We start from the raw sequence: 17,304 nt of genomic DNA on the forward strand, positions 1-17,304 counted from the left end.
GTCTTTGCTTGTTGGGAGGTCGCAAAAGGGGATCACGAGACCTCGGGACACTCCGTCATAAATATGAGTCAGCTGCCAAGGAAATCTGAATTCTGATCACGTGACCAGGGGGATGAGGGATGATGCAACGGTCGTAAATGTGAAAGATGATCATCGGTCGCTTTTTTCCCGTGCCGTTGTAACTTGGAACGGTCACTCAATGAACTGTTGTTAAGTCGAGGACTACCTGCATTTCCTGCAGAGCATCTCCAGTAAAAACTCTGATTTTTTTTCCATGGAGGCAGCCAGGAAAACTGTGCCAAAACACATACACACACAAAAAACATGCTGGGAAGAACATTCTGATACGTCGCGGGGCAGATGGTGTCTCTCAACAGGTATTCTCACACGGGCGCCGTTGGCCAAAAGAAAAATATTTATTGATTTTCCAACTTGCCCCGTATGTGCGATTAGATAGGCTGGCATCTCCCCGTTATTCCCTTTTCACCCACAATAATTGTTATTTTCAGTTGTAACAGCTTTTGAGTAAGAGTAACAGAACAGCGTGAATTCCGCTTTAGGAAGGCGCTGGAAAAATAAAAAATGCACCAAACATCCACAAGGAGACGATCGAACTCTGCGTCATGTTCTTGCAACTCCAAACATATTCATTTCTAAAGCCCCCCACCCCTCCACCCCTGGTGCAAAGTTTTCCGGCCTTCTCCCCTGTTGCTCAAAGTCATTTCCGTCCCAAAGAAAATCCACAAACATTAATCCTCGACAACCGTTTTCTCGGTAAGACGCCCCTTTAGTGTTTTGATAAATTATCCGGCACCTCATTTAAGGCCGATCTCTGTGCCCCGGCAAAGAAATAAATTTATCATGTCTCTTTCCACGGTGGAACATGGGTGGGGGGGTAGAGGTGGTATTCATCCGGTTCGGAGCAGTTCGCCCGAACCGGTAACGGAAATCGCCGGCTCTATGCCATCCTATTGAGGCAGGTTTTCGAGGCCGGAAACGCATGCACTCACATTTGCGAACCAGTAGGGAAAGTAAGTGAATACCATCCTTTTGGGGGGGGGGCATCTCACTTCAAGCCTTCAGCCCCCTCTATGGATTTTTCTAAAGAGAGATTCATTCCCCTCCGGAGAGCAATCGGACAAATTTAACCCTTTCCCATAGCGGGATGCTTAAGGTGACACCCGATGTGCTAGCTGAATTTTGAGGGCTGATCAGCGAGGAAGGTTGCGAATGTGTCAAAACCCAGAAAGGCTCTTTAGTCTAGAAAGCAGCAAATTTAAGGCAATTGCAGTCCATCTCCATTGAGCTGGGAGAGATTTCTGTGCTTTTAAGGAAGGTTATCTGCGGCTTTCCCCACCTTTTTGTGCAAAAAAATATAACCCATGCCGGATCACTTGAGATTATTCAATCCTTGAATGTTAATTTTTAAATCTCGGTTCCCACCACCCTCCTGTAAAAACCCCTAACCACAGTTACTGCTATAGTGACAAAGTAGTAGTTACAAGGAAGAAACTCCCCTTTGCTTTAAAAATTGGGGGGGAAGGAAATTTTCTTAAAGGCCCATGAAGACAGATGGGAGTAACAATCAAAAATTGACAGCTAGGGTGATGAGGGGCCGGTCTGAATCATTAAAAAAAATGAATATGTGGCTCAAGAAACAGAATGCCAGGCGGTGCCCCAATACCAGATTATCTCTCTGACCCCAAATAGTGCCAGCCCATCTCTATATTTTCCAACTAACTCAGAAGGAGACGAAGCGTCACTTGATCCAGAAAGCAAATTCAAGGCGAAATCTTTCGAAGATTAAAGCAGGCCAAAAGGACACCCCCCCACACACCCCAAGTTCTAAATTAAATCCTTGAATGCGTTAGAATGAAGTAGCAATAGCCGGAGAGAGTCCACCTCGCCCTACCGGGCAAGTACAAAAATGCACCTAGCAATGCATTAAACAATCCTTTAAACTGTGGGGGTCCCCAATCCCCACTTAAGTCTCTTGCCCCACACCAAGCCCCTGAATGGGGGTCTGTCTCTCTTCTTTTGGGCTGGCCTTTAAAAGGAAAAGAAAAAAAAGAAAAATGAAAGGCAGTCGAACGACAGAAAGCTAAGCGGCCCTTTCGTAAGAAAAATCTCGGCGGGATGCAGAGATTACTCCGGCCGAAAGCGAAAACGAAGAATGGATGGATGGATGGAAAGCCGGGTGGGCATCCCCACAATGAAAGGAGAGAGATTTTTTTTTGGGGGGGGGCAACCAGGGATGGGTGCTGGAGATGCCAACAGGCCCATCTGGCACCCTGGAAGGGGGGCACCAGCCCTCGGGGTTGGGGGAAATGGGACGTGAGGAGAGCGTCCCACTAGGCTTCATCCTCCCTTTTCTATGTCAGCGCTGAGATGCTGACACCGAGATTCATTTCTCGAAGTGATCCAGAGGGTAATGTTCTCCGTATTGCTTCAGATGGCGCTCCAAGGAAGTCTGCTGCTTGGCGATGTGCCAGGGCATCTCACTGTAGACGTCCGAGAAGAGGAGCTGAACTTTGGGCTTCAACTTCCGCTCAGCCTCCTCGAGGGCCTCCATCACCTGGAGATAGACGGGTGGAGGGAACGTGACAATGAAGCGAAATCACAGAGTTGGAAGGGATCTTTCAGATCTTCTAGCCCTCTTCTAGGTTGAGAAACAATGCTGGCTGGGGAATTCTGGGAGTTGAAGTCCACCCATCTTAAAGTGACCAAGGTTGGAAAACTTCCCTTAGAATAGACCTGGGCATTATAGGGTCCCTGGCTACATCCACCTCTTTGGCTATCCCTGTCCAGCCCAAATGGGTTGCTTTCGTTTTTTTTTTTAATTTGATTTATATGCCGCCCTTCTCCGGAGACTCAGGGCGGCTTACAATGCGTTAAGCAATAGCCTTCATCCTTTTATATATTTATACAAAGTCAGCTTATTGCCCCCAGAAACTGGGTCCTCATTTTACCTACCTTAGAAAGGATGGAAGGCTGAGTCAACCTTGAGCCTTGGCGAGATTCGAACCTGCAGTAATTGCAGGCAGCTGTGTTAATAACAGGGTGCTCAGACCACTGTATTATCAAGGCTTCTTTGAAGAGAACTGCTTTTTTTTTTTTTAATTTACCTACGTGTGTGCGCGAATGCCTACGTACCTTTTCAGCCCTCTCGGTTCAGCCCTCCACAACAATCCCAAGTTTCTCAGCATTGGTCCCCAAGACGGAATTCTCTCTCCGAGAACCAAAGGTGCTTTTTTCAAGAGGCAACTGGTTTTTCTTTGAAGTCGTTTCGCTTCTCATCCAAGAAGTTTCTTCAGTTCTGGCTGGGATTCCCTACCTTCCAGTCAGAGCTGAAGGAGCTTCTGGGATGAGAAGCGAAACGCCTTCAAGGAAAAAGAGAGGAAGTCCAGTTGCCTCTTGGAAAAAGCACCTTTGGGACAACCTGTGACTTGGATGACAGAGAATCTCTACAGCAGGGGTGTCAAACACAAGGCCTGCGATGTGGTCGGATCCGGGCCGCGGGGCCGTCGTGGAAAACGTAAGGGGTCGGCCCGCGTCGCTTCAACCCCATCTACCCGGAGGTGGGACATGAATTAACAAATGGTTCGCCCAGCACTGAAAATGTGAGCACCCACGCAGGCGCTTGGCGCTCTCTTGCGGCTTGCATGCATGCGCACGGATTAAAAATGCAGCTAAATAGGATGACATAGTGCCAGAGAGGGGGGATGCCCCCCCCCGCAGGTCGCAACTACCGGTTTGCCTGAACTGGTCCAAACCGACAGCAGCCTATCACTGGATCTACCCAATGTGAAGAGGAAACATTGGGCCAGCCTGGCTTTGGCCCCGCCTACCCAGAGGAAACATGCCAGCAGTTTGGGGAGTGGTGTCAAGCTGGCCACACCCACCCAGTCGGCCACGCCCCTCCCCCACCCCAGGTCAACCACAGCCCTGATGAAATTGAGCTTGACACCCTTGATCTATAGAATTTTGGATAACTGTTTTGCTACATTCTGCCTCTCCCCGCCCCCATTATTAGCAATTCAATTAATTTGTGCTGCAGGCCGGCCCCCCACCCAAAAGGGGGGATTCAGAGTAGAGAAATTTCTGTAATTCTATTCATTTTGGGACAACTCTTTACGGGACCGCCTGCTACCACCAATAGCCTCCCACCGACCGGTACGCTCCCACAGAGAGGGGCTCCTCCGGGTGCCGTCGGCCAAACAATGTCGACTGGCGGCCCCCAGGGGGAGAGCCTTCTCTGTGGGGGCACCCGCCATCTGGAACGAGCTCCCCCCGGAGATACGGAGGATCCCGGATCTGCGTACCTTCCGTCACGCGCTCAAGACTTTCTTATTTCATCAAGCTGGCCTGATCTAAGTCTTTTCCCTTTTTAAATGGAAATTTTAAATTTGGTTTTAAATTATTGGGGTTTTTAAATTTGTTCAGCCAAATTATTTAATTCGTTTTAGTTTATTTTAAATTTTGTATCTATATGTTTTATTCTATGGCTGTTCACCGCCCTGAGTCCTTCGGGAGTAGGGCGGTATACAAATTCAATTAAAAAAAAAAAAAAACTCTGACCTGGATGGACTGAGAATTATCTGGGACTTTGGGGGAATTAATTGCCCGCCCTTGGCCCTACCGGTACCCAGGCGGGACGGGAGGGAGGACGTTCGGCTCAGCCACTGACCCGTTTGCGCGATTTCTTCCGCCAGCTCTTCTCCTGCTCCTCGTCCCACCAATTCCGGTTCGCCATGTAGTGGCGGAGTCGCGAGATGGGATGGTCTTGCTTGTCCCAATAATTGACTTCGTCCACCGAGCGGTAGGCTGAGCTGTCGTCGCTTGTGCTGTGGTGCCCGATCCTGGGAGAACAAACCAGGGGAGGCGGTGGGGGCAAAGAAGATTTTGGCTGGACCCCTCCCCACCTCCCTCCACCCCCTTGGTCTGACCTCCATTCCAGCTTTCGCCTCCCAAGCTACCTGTAGGTCATGGCCTCGATGAGGAACGGCTGGTTTTCGGCAATGGCTCGGCGTCGGGCCTCCTTGGTGGCGTTATACACGGCAAAGACGTCGTTGCCATCCACTCGGATAGACTGGATGCCGTAACCGGGACCCCGGGCGGCTGGGGGGGTTTCAAGAAAAGCTATCACCACACTGGGATTCTTATCTTTTCCAGACCCCTCCTGCTAATTTTTGTTTAATTTACATTTTTAAATTTAAACTTAAAATCTAGATCCAGGAAGGTTTCCGGATTCACGATTCAGCCGGTTTGGCTGAAGTGGTTTCTAAAACAAGAATTCAGGTAGTCCTCCACTTATGACTGTTTGTTTAGTGGCCGTTAGAAGTTACAACGGCACTGAAAAAAGGGAGTTACGACTCTGTTTCGCACTGACGACCGTTGCAGCGTCCCCACAGCCATAGAGAGGGCTACTTCTAACTTCCTTAGGATTAACGGGCACAGCTTAAAACACGGATAGAGGAAGTCCTCAACTTATGACCGGAATTAAGACCAAGAATTTGCGTTGCTAAGCAAGACGATTATTAGATCAGCGGCACCCAATTTTACCATCATTGTTGCCACGGTCGCTGAGCCAATTCACTTAACAACGGCAGCAACTTGTGTAGTCATTAAGCCAATTTGGCTTCCCCGGTCGGAAGCCGGCTGCGAATGGCGATCACATGATCTCCAGATGCTATATAACCGTCGTAAATACATGCCGGTTTGCCAAGCACCTAAATTTGGATCACATCACATGCTGCGATGGTCATAAGTGCGAGTCCCAAATCACTTTCTTTCAGTGGCGTTGTAACTTCCAACGGTCGCTGAATGAACTGTTGTAAGTTGAGGACGACCTGTAACGTCATGAGGATTGTGTGTACGTACAGGTCGTCCTCGACTTACAACAGTTCATTTAGTGACCTGTTCGAAGTTAACAACGGCACCAGAAAAAGGGACCTAGGACCACTTTTCGCATTTATGATCCTTGTAGCATTCCCCGCAGTCATGCGATTTACCATGCATTCGAATGATTGACAACTGACTCACATTTATGATGGGGGCAGCGTCCCCGGGGGGCTCACGCGATCCCCTTTTGTGACCTTCTGAATACCCCCACTGACTACCGAACCGGCTGAATACCCCTACTGGCGACCTTCTGACAAGCCACATCAGCGGGGGAAGTTTAAGAACTGCAGGGGATCCACTTAACAAATGAGGGGAGGCGTAAAATGGGGCAAAACTCAACCGAACCGCCGTCTCACTTAATGACATAAATTTCGGGCCCAACGCTGGTTGTAAGTTGGGGACCAAGCAAGCCGCCTCACCGATTCCGTCGCCCCGGTATTGTTCGGATGTCGGAGTGGAGATGGCGTAGCCGTTGTTCCGGCAGAAAAATATCACCGGGCACTCAAGGGTGGCGGCAAAATTGAAGCCCGCGTGGGCATCCCCTTCGCTGGACGTCCCTTCGCCGAAGTAGCAGATGACGACGCGGTTTGTGTTCGTCCGCTTGAAGGCGTAGGCGGCCCCCACCGCTAGCAAGGGAAGGAGAGTTAATTTTTGGGGAGGGGTTTTTTTTCCTCAAATATAAGCTTTGGCTTGGGTTGCTCCGTTTGGCGGGGGGGGGCTGGAATGTCTGCCAGGCAGTGGTGGGATTCAAATAATTTAACAACTGGTTCTCTGCCCTAATGACCGGCTGGGTGGGCGTGGCCATGGTGGGCGTGGCCAGGGCCCAGCACTCGGCCTCCTGCGGCCTGCGGGGAGCAAAAACGGGCCGTGGGAGCGCGCCGCACCTCCCGCACCCCGTTTTCGGCCTAGTAGGCCTCCCCACACTTACCTGGGAACCAAAACGGGGCGTGTGGGGACTCCTGGAAGGGGAGGGGAGGGGAGGGGCCAGTCAGCAATTTAACAACCGGATCGCATGAAGCGGGCCGAACCGGCTGAATCCTACCACTGCTGCCGGGGTCTCGAGAAGAAGCTGGCCTCTGACGGTGCCTCACCTTGTGGGATCTGGGTAGCCAGCGGGGAGGAGATGGTGACAAAGTTTAAATCTTTGCAGCCGTAATGCACCGGCATTTGGCGGCCTTTCCCGGGGTCGCTGGTGTTGCCGTAGCATTGGGCCATAAACATATCCAGAGGGTACCCCCTGTGCATCAGGACGCCTGGGAGAAAGAGAGAGAGAGAGAAAGAGAGACCAGGTTAGAGGCTTCGGGTGGCTTCTGGCACTAGGCTGGCATTGGCACTGTGCCAGGTGTTGTGGTCAACTTGTTTGTGTGCGGGGGAGGGGAAGGTAATCAAAAGAATAAAAGATATATATGAGAGAAAAATCACAAAATAATAGTAATAAGCTGAGATTTCTTTCTTCTTCCCTCCCTCTTCCCTTTTTCCGTTCCTTCCTTTTCCTTTCTCCCTTCCTCTTTTTTTCTATCTCTTTTTTCCTTCCTTCCCTCTCTTCCTCCCTCCCTCCCTCTCTTTCTTTCTCTTTCCTTCCTTCTTTCTTTTTCTTTTTTCTTTCTTTCTATTGTTTTCCTTCCTTCCTTCCTTCCTTCCTTCCTTTCTTTCCTCTTTCTTTCCTTCTCTCTCTCTTTCCCTTCCTTCCTTTTTCTTCCTTTTTCTTTTTTCTTTCTTTCTCTTTCTTTCTTTCCTTCTCTCTCTTTCCCTTCCTTCCTTTTTCTTTCTTTTTCTTTTTTCTTTTTCTTTTTCTCTTTCCTTCCTTCCTTTTTCTTCCTTCTTCTTTCTTCTTCTTTCTTTCTTTCTTTCTTTCTTTCTCTCTTTCTTTTTCTTTCTCTCTCTCTTTTTCCTTTCCCTTTTCTTTCTCCCCCCCAGTTGCTACTAGCTTTGAGTAGCATACATACACATTTACTGCAATTCCTCTTACTAGAAACCCCCCCAAAAAAACCCTCTACAGCCTCTCCAAAACAACTAGCTGCCCGATTAACGCCTCTCCCTTTTCAACTGCCTGTAATCCACCAACTTCTGCTGTTGGCGCTTCCTTAAAGAGGGGATACATTTCCCCCTAAACGAGGCTGCTGGATTCCGGGAAACAGAGATCTGGGTTCAGAAGGTGCCAATCGGAGGCCACGCTGCGTTTGATCTCTCTATGTTCCTGGTACCTCCTCAGTTCAAAACAAGCCAGGTTGGTCAATGACAGATATGAAGTCCTCTGACATTGACTCACGCCAACAAGCCTTTATCCTGGGTTCAAGAGGCTATCATGGAAAACGCGGCTGCTTTAAAGAGGTGCCAGCTGGTAACAGCAGTGCACCCTTCCATGACTGCTTCCAAAACACCTTCTAGGCTTCGGATCCATGCGCTGCGTATCTCTCTAGGCTCAAGATACTAACAACGTAAGGGGGAAGGAAGGTCAAGGTTGGACAGTTTGGTCTAGTGGTTAAGGAAACGCTTATAAACAAGGAGATGTGAGTTCTAGTGCAACTTCAGCTATGAAAGCCGGCTAGGTGACTTTGAGCCAATCACCAGGAGAGGGTGAATTCTAGTCCTGCCTGAAGCATGAAAACTGGCTGAGTAACTTTGGGCCAATCACCAGGAGATGGTGAGTTTTAGCCCCACCTTAGCCATGAAAGCCAGCTGGGTGACTTTGGGCCAATCACCAGGAGACAGTGAGTTCTAGTCCCACCTTAGCCATGAAAGCCAGCTGGGTGACTTTGGGCCAATTACCAGGAGACGGTGAGTTCTAGTCCTGCCTTAAGCATGAAAACTGACTGAGTAACTTTGGGCCAATCACCAGGAGACTGGGAGCTCTAGTCCCACCTTAGCCATGAAAGCCAGCTGGGTGACTTTGGGCCAATCACCAGGAGAGGGTGAGTTCTAGTCCTGCTTTAAGCATGAAAACTGACTGAGTAACTTAGGGCCAATCACCAGGAGGGGGTGAGTTCTAGTTCCACCTTAGGCATGAAAGTTAACTGGGTGACTTTGGGCCAATCACCAGGAGACGGTGAGTTCTAGTCCCACCTTAGCCATGAAAGCCAGCTGGGTGACTTTGGGCCAATCACCAGGAGAGGGTGAGTTCTAGTCCCGCCTTAGTCATAAAAGACAGCCTTTAAGCGAATCACTCTCTTTCATCCCGACCCACCTCACAAGGTTGTCATTGTGGGGAAAAATAGGAGGAGGAAGGTGTGTTGGAGACGTTCGCTGCCTTATTTGTCAAAATAATAAAGGCGGGATACAAACCAACCAGGCAGAATAAAGAAAAAAAGGTGGAAATACGCAGGCCACACCAAGCTCATAAAACCAAGATTCTAGTCCTCTGCTGTGAAATGCTGCCCCCTGGTGGCTACTTAGCTAAGGGCGAAGAAGAAGAAGAAAAAAAAAACGCCTTGCAAAGGGCCACCTGCTTCTCGATACTGTCCGAAGACCAGGTCAGCGTCATCCAGAGCTGCGATGCTGCCCACGTGCGTCCCTTCTTCTCCGTAGTTGGTCATATAAAAGGAAATTCGGCCCTGGGAATAAAAAAAAAAGAGGGCGGGGCTGTGAATGCTGGCCAGGGCTTCAGATCCGAAGCCTAAAAGATGCTAATAAAGGAGAATATTGGGAGCTCAGGGGCGCCATGAATGAAAGGGACCTTGGTGCTCTCTGAGATTCACTGTTTTCTTGCAGACGTCTCATTACCAAACTAGGTAACATTATCAGTGCTATAATGGAGTGGTGTTTGTGGAGAGGAGGAGGAGGAGGAGGAGAGGGAGGAGGAGGAGCAGGAGAAGGAGGAGAGGAGGAGAGGGAGAAACAAGAGGAGAAGGACTATCGGGTCCTTGGTGCCCTCTGAGCTTGTTTTCTTCCAGACGTTTCATTACCAAACTAGGTAACATCATCAGTGCTACAAGAGAGTGGTGTCTGTGGAGAGGAGGAGGAGGAAGAGGAGGAGGAGGACAACGACTGTTCGATCCTTGCTGCTCTCTGACCTTGCTTGTTTTCTTGCAGACGTTACATTACCAAACCAGGTAACATTATCAGTGCTAATAAGGAGTACAGTTTGCTGTCAGTTTGTATTTTGGCACCCAGACCCCATGCCAGGTAAGGCTTTCTAGGTCAGGGGTCACCAACCTTTCGGACCTCAAAATTCTTAATTTTAAATCCCACGGACCACTAATATGCATTTTTTAAAAAGATAAATAGTATTTAGTACAATATAAAAAAAAATGCAAATATTTTTTCTGCGGGACCGCCAACCCCTTGTCTTGGTCCTGGATGCAAACTGTCACCCCAATGGTGTTTTTATTTTATTTTATTTTATTTTATTTTATTTAAATTTGTAGACCGCCCTTCTCCTAGTGGACTCAGGGCGGTGCACAGCCAAGTAAAAAACATCCAATACAAAATTTAAAAATTTAAAAGAATTATACCCTTCGGCCAAAAATTTAAGAACCTTACGACTAAAACCCATTAAAAATTAACAATTAAAAATCTAATATCTCAAAAACGGGGGGGGGGGGAGGTGTTGCCATGCGGGGCCATCCAAAGCTCCCCGGCCCTGGCCCCTCCCTCCCTCCCTCCCTGCCATCCTCCCACCTGTCTCTGGGACTCGTACAGGATGCGATCCATGGTATTGAGTAGTGTCATGCTCTTGTATAACTTCAGCACTTCCTCCTGGGAAATCTGCAGAGGGAGGAAAGACGGGGTGAAAAGTGAAAGGCCGGCTATTTGGGGGGGGGGGGAGCAGGTAAGAGGGAGGTGGAAGCCTAAAAAAGGGGTCTCCAACCTGGGCAACTTTAAGACTGGTGGACTTCAACTCCCAGAATTCCTCAGCCAGCATGTGGAAGCTCTGTGGTTGCTCTAAATCAGGGGTCTCCAACTTTGGCAACTTTAAGACTTGTGGCTGGCTGAGGAATTCTGGGAGTTGAAGTCAACAAGTCTTAAAGTGGCCAAGGTTGACTGAGGAATTCTGGGAGTTGAAGGCCACAAGTCTTAAAGTGGACAAGGTTGACTGAGGAATTCTGGGAGTTGAAGGCCTCAAGTCTTAAAGTGGACAAGGTTGGCTGAGGAATTCTGGGAGTTGAAGGCCTCAAGTCTTATAATGGCCAAGGTAGGCTGAGGAATTCTGGGAGTTGAAGGCCTCAAGTCAAAGTTGCCAAGGTTGACTGAGGAATTCTGGGAGTTGAAGGCCACAAGTCTTAAAGCGGACAAGGTTGACTGAGGAATTCTGGGAGTTGAAGGCCACAAGTCTTAAAGTGGACAAATTTGACTGAGGAATTCTGGGAGTTGAAGGCCACAAGTCTTAAAGTGGACAAGGTTGACTGAGGAATTCTGGGAGTTGAAGGCCTCAAGTCTTAAAGTGGACAAGGTTGGCTGAGGAATTCTGGGAGTTGAAGGCCTCAAGTCTTATAATGGCCAAGGTAGGCTGAGGAATTCTGGGAGTTGAAGGCCTCAAGTCAAAGTTGCCAAGGTTGACTGAGGAATTCTGGGAGTTGAAGGCCACAAGTCTTAAAGCGGACAAGGTTGACTGAGGAATTCTGGGAGTTGAAGGCCTCAAGTCTTAAAGTGGCCAAGGTTGACTGAGGAATTCTGGGAGTTGAAGGCCACAAGTCTTAAAGTGGACAAATTTGACTGAGGAATTCTGGGAGTTGAAGGCCACAAGTCTTAAAGTGGACAAGGTTGACTGAGGAATTCTGGGAGTTGAAGGCCTCAAGTCTTAAAGCGGCCAAGGTTGGCTGAGGAATTCTGGGAGTTGAAGGCCTCAAGTCTTAAAGCGGCCAAGGTTGGCTGAGGAATTCTGGGAGTTGAAGGCCTCAAGTCTTAAAGTGGCCAAGGTTGACTGAGGAATTCTGGGAGTTGAAGGCCTCAAGTCTTAAAGCGGCCAAGGTTGGCTGAGGAATTCTGGGAGTTGAAGGCCTCAAGTCTTAAAGTGGCCAAGGTTGACTGAGGAATTCTGGGAGTTGAAGGCCTCAAGTCTTAAAGCGGCCAAGGTTGGCTGAGGAATTCTGGGAGTTGAAGGCCTCAAGTCTTAAAGCGGCCAAGGTTGGCTGAGGAATTCTGGGAGTTGAAGGCCTCAAGTCTTAAAGTGGGCAAGGTTGGGGACCCCTGAGGCCTAGATCTCACCTGGGGATCCTCACTGGGGTTGACAATCTGCCCCTGCCGGTCCATGACCCGGTAGATGGGGATCCCCGAAATGACGTTGGGTTGGATGAATTCCAGCTTGTCGATAAACACGGCCGAGGCTCCCGGGAACTGGGGCTTCTCCTCCAGGGAGGTGAATTCCTGCTGCCGAAGACCCTCCTGGGGAAAGAGCAGAAATAGGTGTGCATGAAGGGGTGAGCAGAGCTGCCCCACAGCTGGCTCGGGAGGGCGACCCACCGATCAGATTTAGAGGGAGTCCTCGACCTTACGACCGCTCGCTTTGTGGCTGCCTGGGGAATTCTGGGAGTTGCAAGTACCACGCATCTTCAAGGTGCCAAAGCTGAGAGACGCAGCTTTGGGCTGTGACAGAATGAAAGAAGCTAGCTTTCATTTTATTTTTTTTATTCTAACCAGTTCAGTAGAGATTCTTTGAAGTTCAACAGCTGGTGATGGCACGGTACCCTATCCAAACTTTAACCAGGTCAGCCTATGCTTGGATTTTTAAAAAGATTAATCAGGATTAGATAGGAGATAGATAGAAAAGGGAGGGAGGGAGAAAAAAAGGAAGGAAGGAAGGAAGGAAGGAAGGAAGGAAGGAAGGAAGGAAAAAAGCAAAATGGGTAGAAAGGAAGGAAGGAGGGAAAAAAGCAAGCAAGAGAAAGAAAGAGAAAGAAAGAAAGAAAGAAAGAAAGAAAGAAAGAAAGAAAGAAAGAAAGAAAGAAAAGCTCTTTATGCCAGAGCTATAATTGCACTCAACAATGAACTAAAGGGCCACCATCAGTGAGCTGTTGGATAGCATTACTTGGTCTGTTGTGTGGATATTTGGGTGGTTTAGGGGCGGGGAATTTGTGGTGGTGGGGGGTGTTTGGGGATTGTTATGTGTGTTGGACCTGGTCTTTGGGTGTTAAGTGAATTTTGTTGTATGGGTATACTGTGTATACACGTACGATGACAATAAAATTATGATGATGATGATGATGATGATGATGATGATGAAAGAAAGAAAGAAAAAAGAAAGAAAGAAAGGGAAGGAAGGAAAGGAATGAAAAGAATGAAAGAAAGAAAGAAAAAAGAAAAAAAAAGAAGGAAGGAAGGAAAGAAGGAAAGAAAGAAAGGAGGAGGGAGGAAAGGAGGGAGGGAGAAAAAGAGAAAAGAAGGAAAGGATAGGAAGAGAAAAAGAAAGAAAAAGAAAGAAAGAAGGAAAGAAAGAAAGAAGGAAGGAAGGAAAGAAAGAAAAAGAAAAAAGAAAGAAAGAAAGAGAAGAAAGGAATGAAAGAAAGAAAAAAGAAAGAAAGAAAAAGAAGGAAGGAAGGAAAGAAGGAAAGAAAGAAAGGAGGGAGGGAGGAAAGGAGGGAGGGAGGGAGAAAAAGAGAAAAAAAGGAAAGGATAGGAAGAGAAAAAGAAAGAAAGAAAAAAAGAAAGAAAGAAGGAAGGAAAGAAAGAAGGAAGGAAAGAAAGAAAGAGAAAGAAAGAAAGAAAGAAAGAAAGAAAGAAAGAAAGAAAGAAAGAAAGAAAGAAAGAAAGAAAGAAAAAGAGAAAGATTGTTCCTTTTTACTGGAAAGACAGCCTCTATGAGAATAATTCCACAACCTTATAAACTAGATGAACAGGTCTGCTATTGTTTCAGCCTGCTCCAAATTCTCTCCCAAGGCCGGCTGTCCAAACTGAAAACTCTCCCGGCTGTTCCAGATGAAGAGTTTCGCTTGCAGGAGGGCAGAATCTTGAATTCACAAACCAAAACATCTTTGTGGGCATAAAAACGCCCACAAAGGGGAAACCCTCTCTCTCCATTCCCACCAGGAAAAGCTGGATTGCCGTCCGGTAAATAAGCTTGATGCCGATCGTGGGTGCCCGGGTAGCGCCGGGGAGAAGCCTGACCTGCCTCCAACACGCCCCTTGAAACGGACCAATCATCGCAGGAGACGCTCCCAAGGGCACCGTCTGCCCTCCTCCCTTTTGCCAAGAAACCCAAGGCTGGCCCACCGGTGGGTGACACCCCCTGCCTGCAATTGAAAATGCCTTTGTGGAAAGGACCTTCTTTAAAAGCAAACCGGGCATTTTCTGCACGAGGCTTCCGCTAATTCCAGAGTTAAACTGATTTTTGCATTTTTGCATGGGAGGGATGGGCTTGAGCCCGGGGCCATTTGGCAGTGCTTTCTCAGAAGCCGATCCCACTGAATTGCAGTGGGGCTCACTCCCCCTGGAAGCCTGCCCACCATTGCAGGTTCTCACGTGCAAAGAGTAGGGTAGTTCATCCAAATATTCAGTGCAAAAAAAACCAATGGGTTTTTGGTTTTTGCCTGTGGTTGCATGACTGCCAGCACATCGGTGGCCACATCGAATGCGCCAGAGATGGGACAAACAGCATCCCATTCAGATGTGGCCTAGTGACTAGGAGATGTGGTCTAAGGACCAACCTAGCGACTAGGTCTAGAAGACTGTGAGTTCTAGCCCCACCTTAGGCATGAAAGCCAACTGGGTGACTTTGGGCCAATCACCAGGAGACTGGGAGTTCTAGTCCCACTTCAAGCATGGAAGCCAGCTGGGTGACTTTGGGCCAATCCCCAGGAGACTGGGAGTTCTAGTCCCACCTCAAGCATGGAAGCCAGCTGGATGACTTTGGGCCAATCACCAGGAGACTGGGAGTTCTAGTCCCACCTCAAGCATGGAAGCCAGCTGGGTGACTTTGGGCCAATCACCAGGAGACTGGGAGTTCTAGTCCCACCTTAAGCATTGAAGCCAGCTGGGTGACTTTGGGCCAATCACCAGGAGACTGGGAGTTCTAGTCCCACTTCAAGCATGAAAGCCAGCTGGATGACTTTGGGCCAATCACCAGGAGACTGGGAGTTCTAGTCCCACCTTAAGCATGGAAGCCAGTTGGATGACTTTGGGCCAATCACCAGGAGACTGGGAGTTCTAGTCCCACTTCAAGCATGGAAGCCAGCTGGGTGACTTTGGGCCAATCACCAGGAGACTGGGAGTTCTAGTCCTGCCCTAGGCAGGAAAGCCGGCTGTGTGATTTGGGTCCAGTAGTGCCTCTTTCTCAGCCCAACCCAACTCACAAGGTTGTAGAGAAAACAGCACGAGGAAGAAATACTAAATATGATCACTGCCTTGAGTTATTTATAAATAAACGAAATCAATGTGCTGCATGGATCTAGTAGAACAATGGGCATTGCAATTCAACAGGCCTTCAGGGCAAAAGATAAGGAAAGGTTACATACACAATACATGTGTACATGGACACACACATACACACAAACACACAGAGCTACATGCATCTGATTTCAAACAAGCCTCCCTTCTCAATCACCACCAAGAATTGTGAGATTATTTATTTATCTTTGAGGTTGCATCCCCATCTTCTTAACCCAATGTTTTTTTCAATAACCTAACTAGGGAATTCTGGGAGTTGAAGTCCATAAATTTTATAAAGTTGAGAAACACTGGGTTAAAGTTGGATAAGGGGGCTGAGGAACCTGGAAATCTAGTTTCACGCCCAACTTTGCAGGTGTTCTCCACCAGATCGATGGCGGATGGCCCAATCTCTCTTATTTATGGAATTATTTGTTTGCCCACCTCAACAACTGACACTTGGCAGCAGCCATCCACTGCCTTTTGCAAGGTTGTTGGCGGGAAAAAAAAAACCTTTGCACATACGTGCAACACAGCATTTGCACACATACGTGCAACACATTACACACAGAGGTGTAAGGGTCCTCGGATCTCCAGCCCACACTCCTTTCCCTCTCTTTAAAGCAGGGCTCTCCAAACTTGGGGACTTGAAGACGTGGGGACATCAACTCCCAGAATTCCCCAGCTGGCCAGCTGGGGAATTCTGGGAGTTGAAGTCCCCACGTCTTCAAGTTCCCAAGTTTGGACAGCTCTGTTTTAAAAGATGAGGGGGGGGGTCGGTCTTGCCAGATCTTTTTTTGGGGGGGGGGAAAGGGTGTGTGTGTGTCTCATCTTGTAGAGATTCCGGCCCTCCCTTGACCACAAGGTGGTACCCTCCAAGGTTGCAGGACAAACAATACCCAATCTCCTTGGCTGGGGAGTGTGGGGACTGTAGTCCCTCTGCTCCAGGGGACAATGGGTCATCAGCCTTGTCTAATCACTCCTCGGATCCCAAATTGGATCATTTCTCATTACGTCAGGTCATTCCCCCCCCCACCACTTCTGGGGGGTCTCGGTCAAGAACTTTGCAAAGACTTTTGGGGAACCCCAAATAACACCCCCCTTCATCTGTTTAAGGGGAGCCCCCTCCCCAACATTCCTCCCTCCCATCTGGGGAAGCCCCACCCCCACCCCCATAACTCTCCCCCAATTCACTGGCCAGGGCAGTTCACCCACCACGACCACCGACCCAATAGCCACCTATGGAGACCCCCCCCATCTCCCCCCACTTCTTGGAGCCCTTGACACCCCAAAGACCCCCCCTTGCAATTGCAGGCCCCCCCAGGAAGCCCCCTCCCCTAGGAAGCCCCCCTCCCCAGACTCACCCCTCCTGCGCGCAGCCCCCGGACCCCGGCCGGGCCGGGGAGCCGAAGCCCCCGCAGGAAGCCCAGCCCGGCTCGACCCACCGCCGCCGCTGCCATCTTGCCGGAGAGGCGGAGAGCCAGCAAGCCGCGCCCGGGAACGGGCGGAGCGGAGCCGCCGCCTCCTCCTCCTCTGCCCTGGGCAAAGCAGGGGCAGCTTCCCCCGGAGCCCCTCTAGGGACGGTGGGGGCGATTGTGCCAGGCCCCTGGAGGGCGCCCGGTTGGAGGAGGAGGCTGCGGGAAGGGGTGTGGGGGGGGGCTTTATGGGAGCCTTTATCCTTCAGGTGATGGGCGAGGAAGGTGGGCATGGACTCCCCTCACCCCCCCCCGGGCCCCCTTCGCCCCTCTGCAAGTCTCCCACCAGCCTGCAAGAGAGAGAGAGAGAGAGAGAGAGGCCGATATATATATATGGGGGAGAGGAAGGATGGATGGATGGAGAAATGGATGTCTAGAAAGAGGGAGGGAGGGATAAAGGAGAGATTGATAGATGATAGAGATATAGACGATAGATATAGAGATCGGATAGAGATAGATTAGATAGATTGGATAGATCGATGATATGGAGATTAGATAGATATAGATAAGATAGATGGGTGGGTGGGTGGATAGATGATATAGAGATTAGGTAGGTAGGTAGGTAGGTACATAGATAGAGAGAGAGAGAGAGAGAGAGAGAGAGAGAGAGAGAGAGATAGATAGATAGATA

The 17,304-nt window shown here is 49.2% G+C and overlaps 1 protein-coding gene across 1 annotated transcript; it reads right to left on the bottom strand.

Annotated features, from left to right (window-relative positions):
* Positions 1-394: 394 nt before the first annotated feature.
* On the bottom strand, positions 395-17,068 carry BCKDHA (branched chain keto acid dehydrogenase E1 subunit alpha). The gene is made up of 9 exons (XM_034438067.3): positions 16,563-17,068; positions 12,046-12,222; positions 10,519-10,605; positions 9,344-9,452; positions 6,993-7,154; positions 6,321-6,527; positions 4,977-5,118; positions 4,688-4,859; positions 395-2,575 (listed from the first exon to the last, which is right to left on the bottom strand). Exons 1-9 carry the CDS (start codon positions 16,656-16,658, stop codon positions 2,405-2,407), a joined length of 1,323 nt encoding a protein of 440 aa, XP_034293958.1. The 5' UTR covers positions 16,659-17,068; the 3' UTR covers positions 395-2,404.
* Between the last annotated feature and the right edge of the window lie 236 nt (positions 17,069-17,304).

The sequence above is a fragment of the Pantherophis guttatus genome, chromosome 10 (assembly GCF_059756535.1).
Source record: "Pantherophis guttatus breed Tessera chromosome 10, ASM5975653v1, whole genome shotgun sequence".
Taxonomy (NCBI): Eukaryota; Metazoa; Chordata; class Lepidosauria; order Squamata; family Colubridae; genus Pantherophis; species Pantherophis guttatus.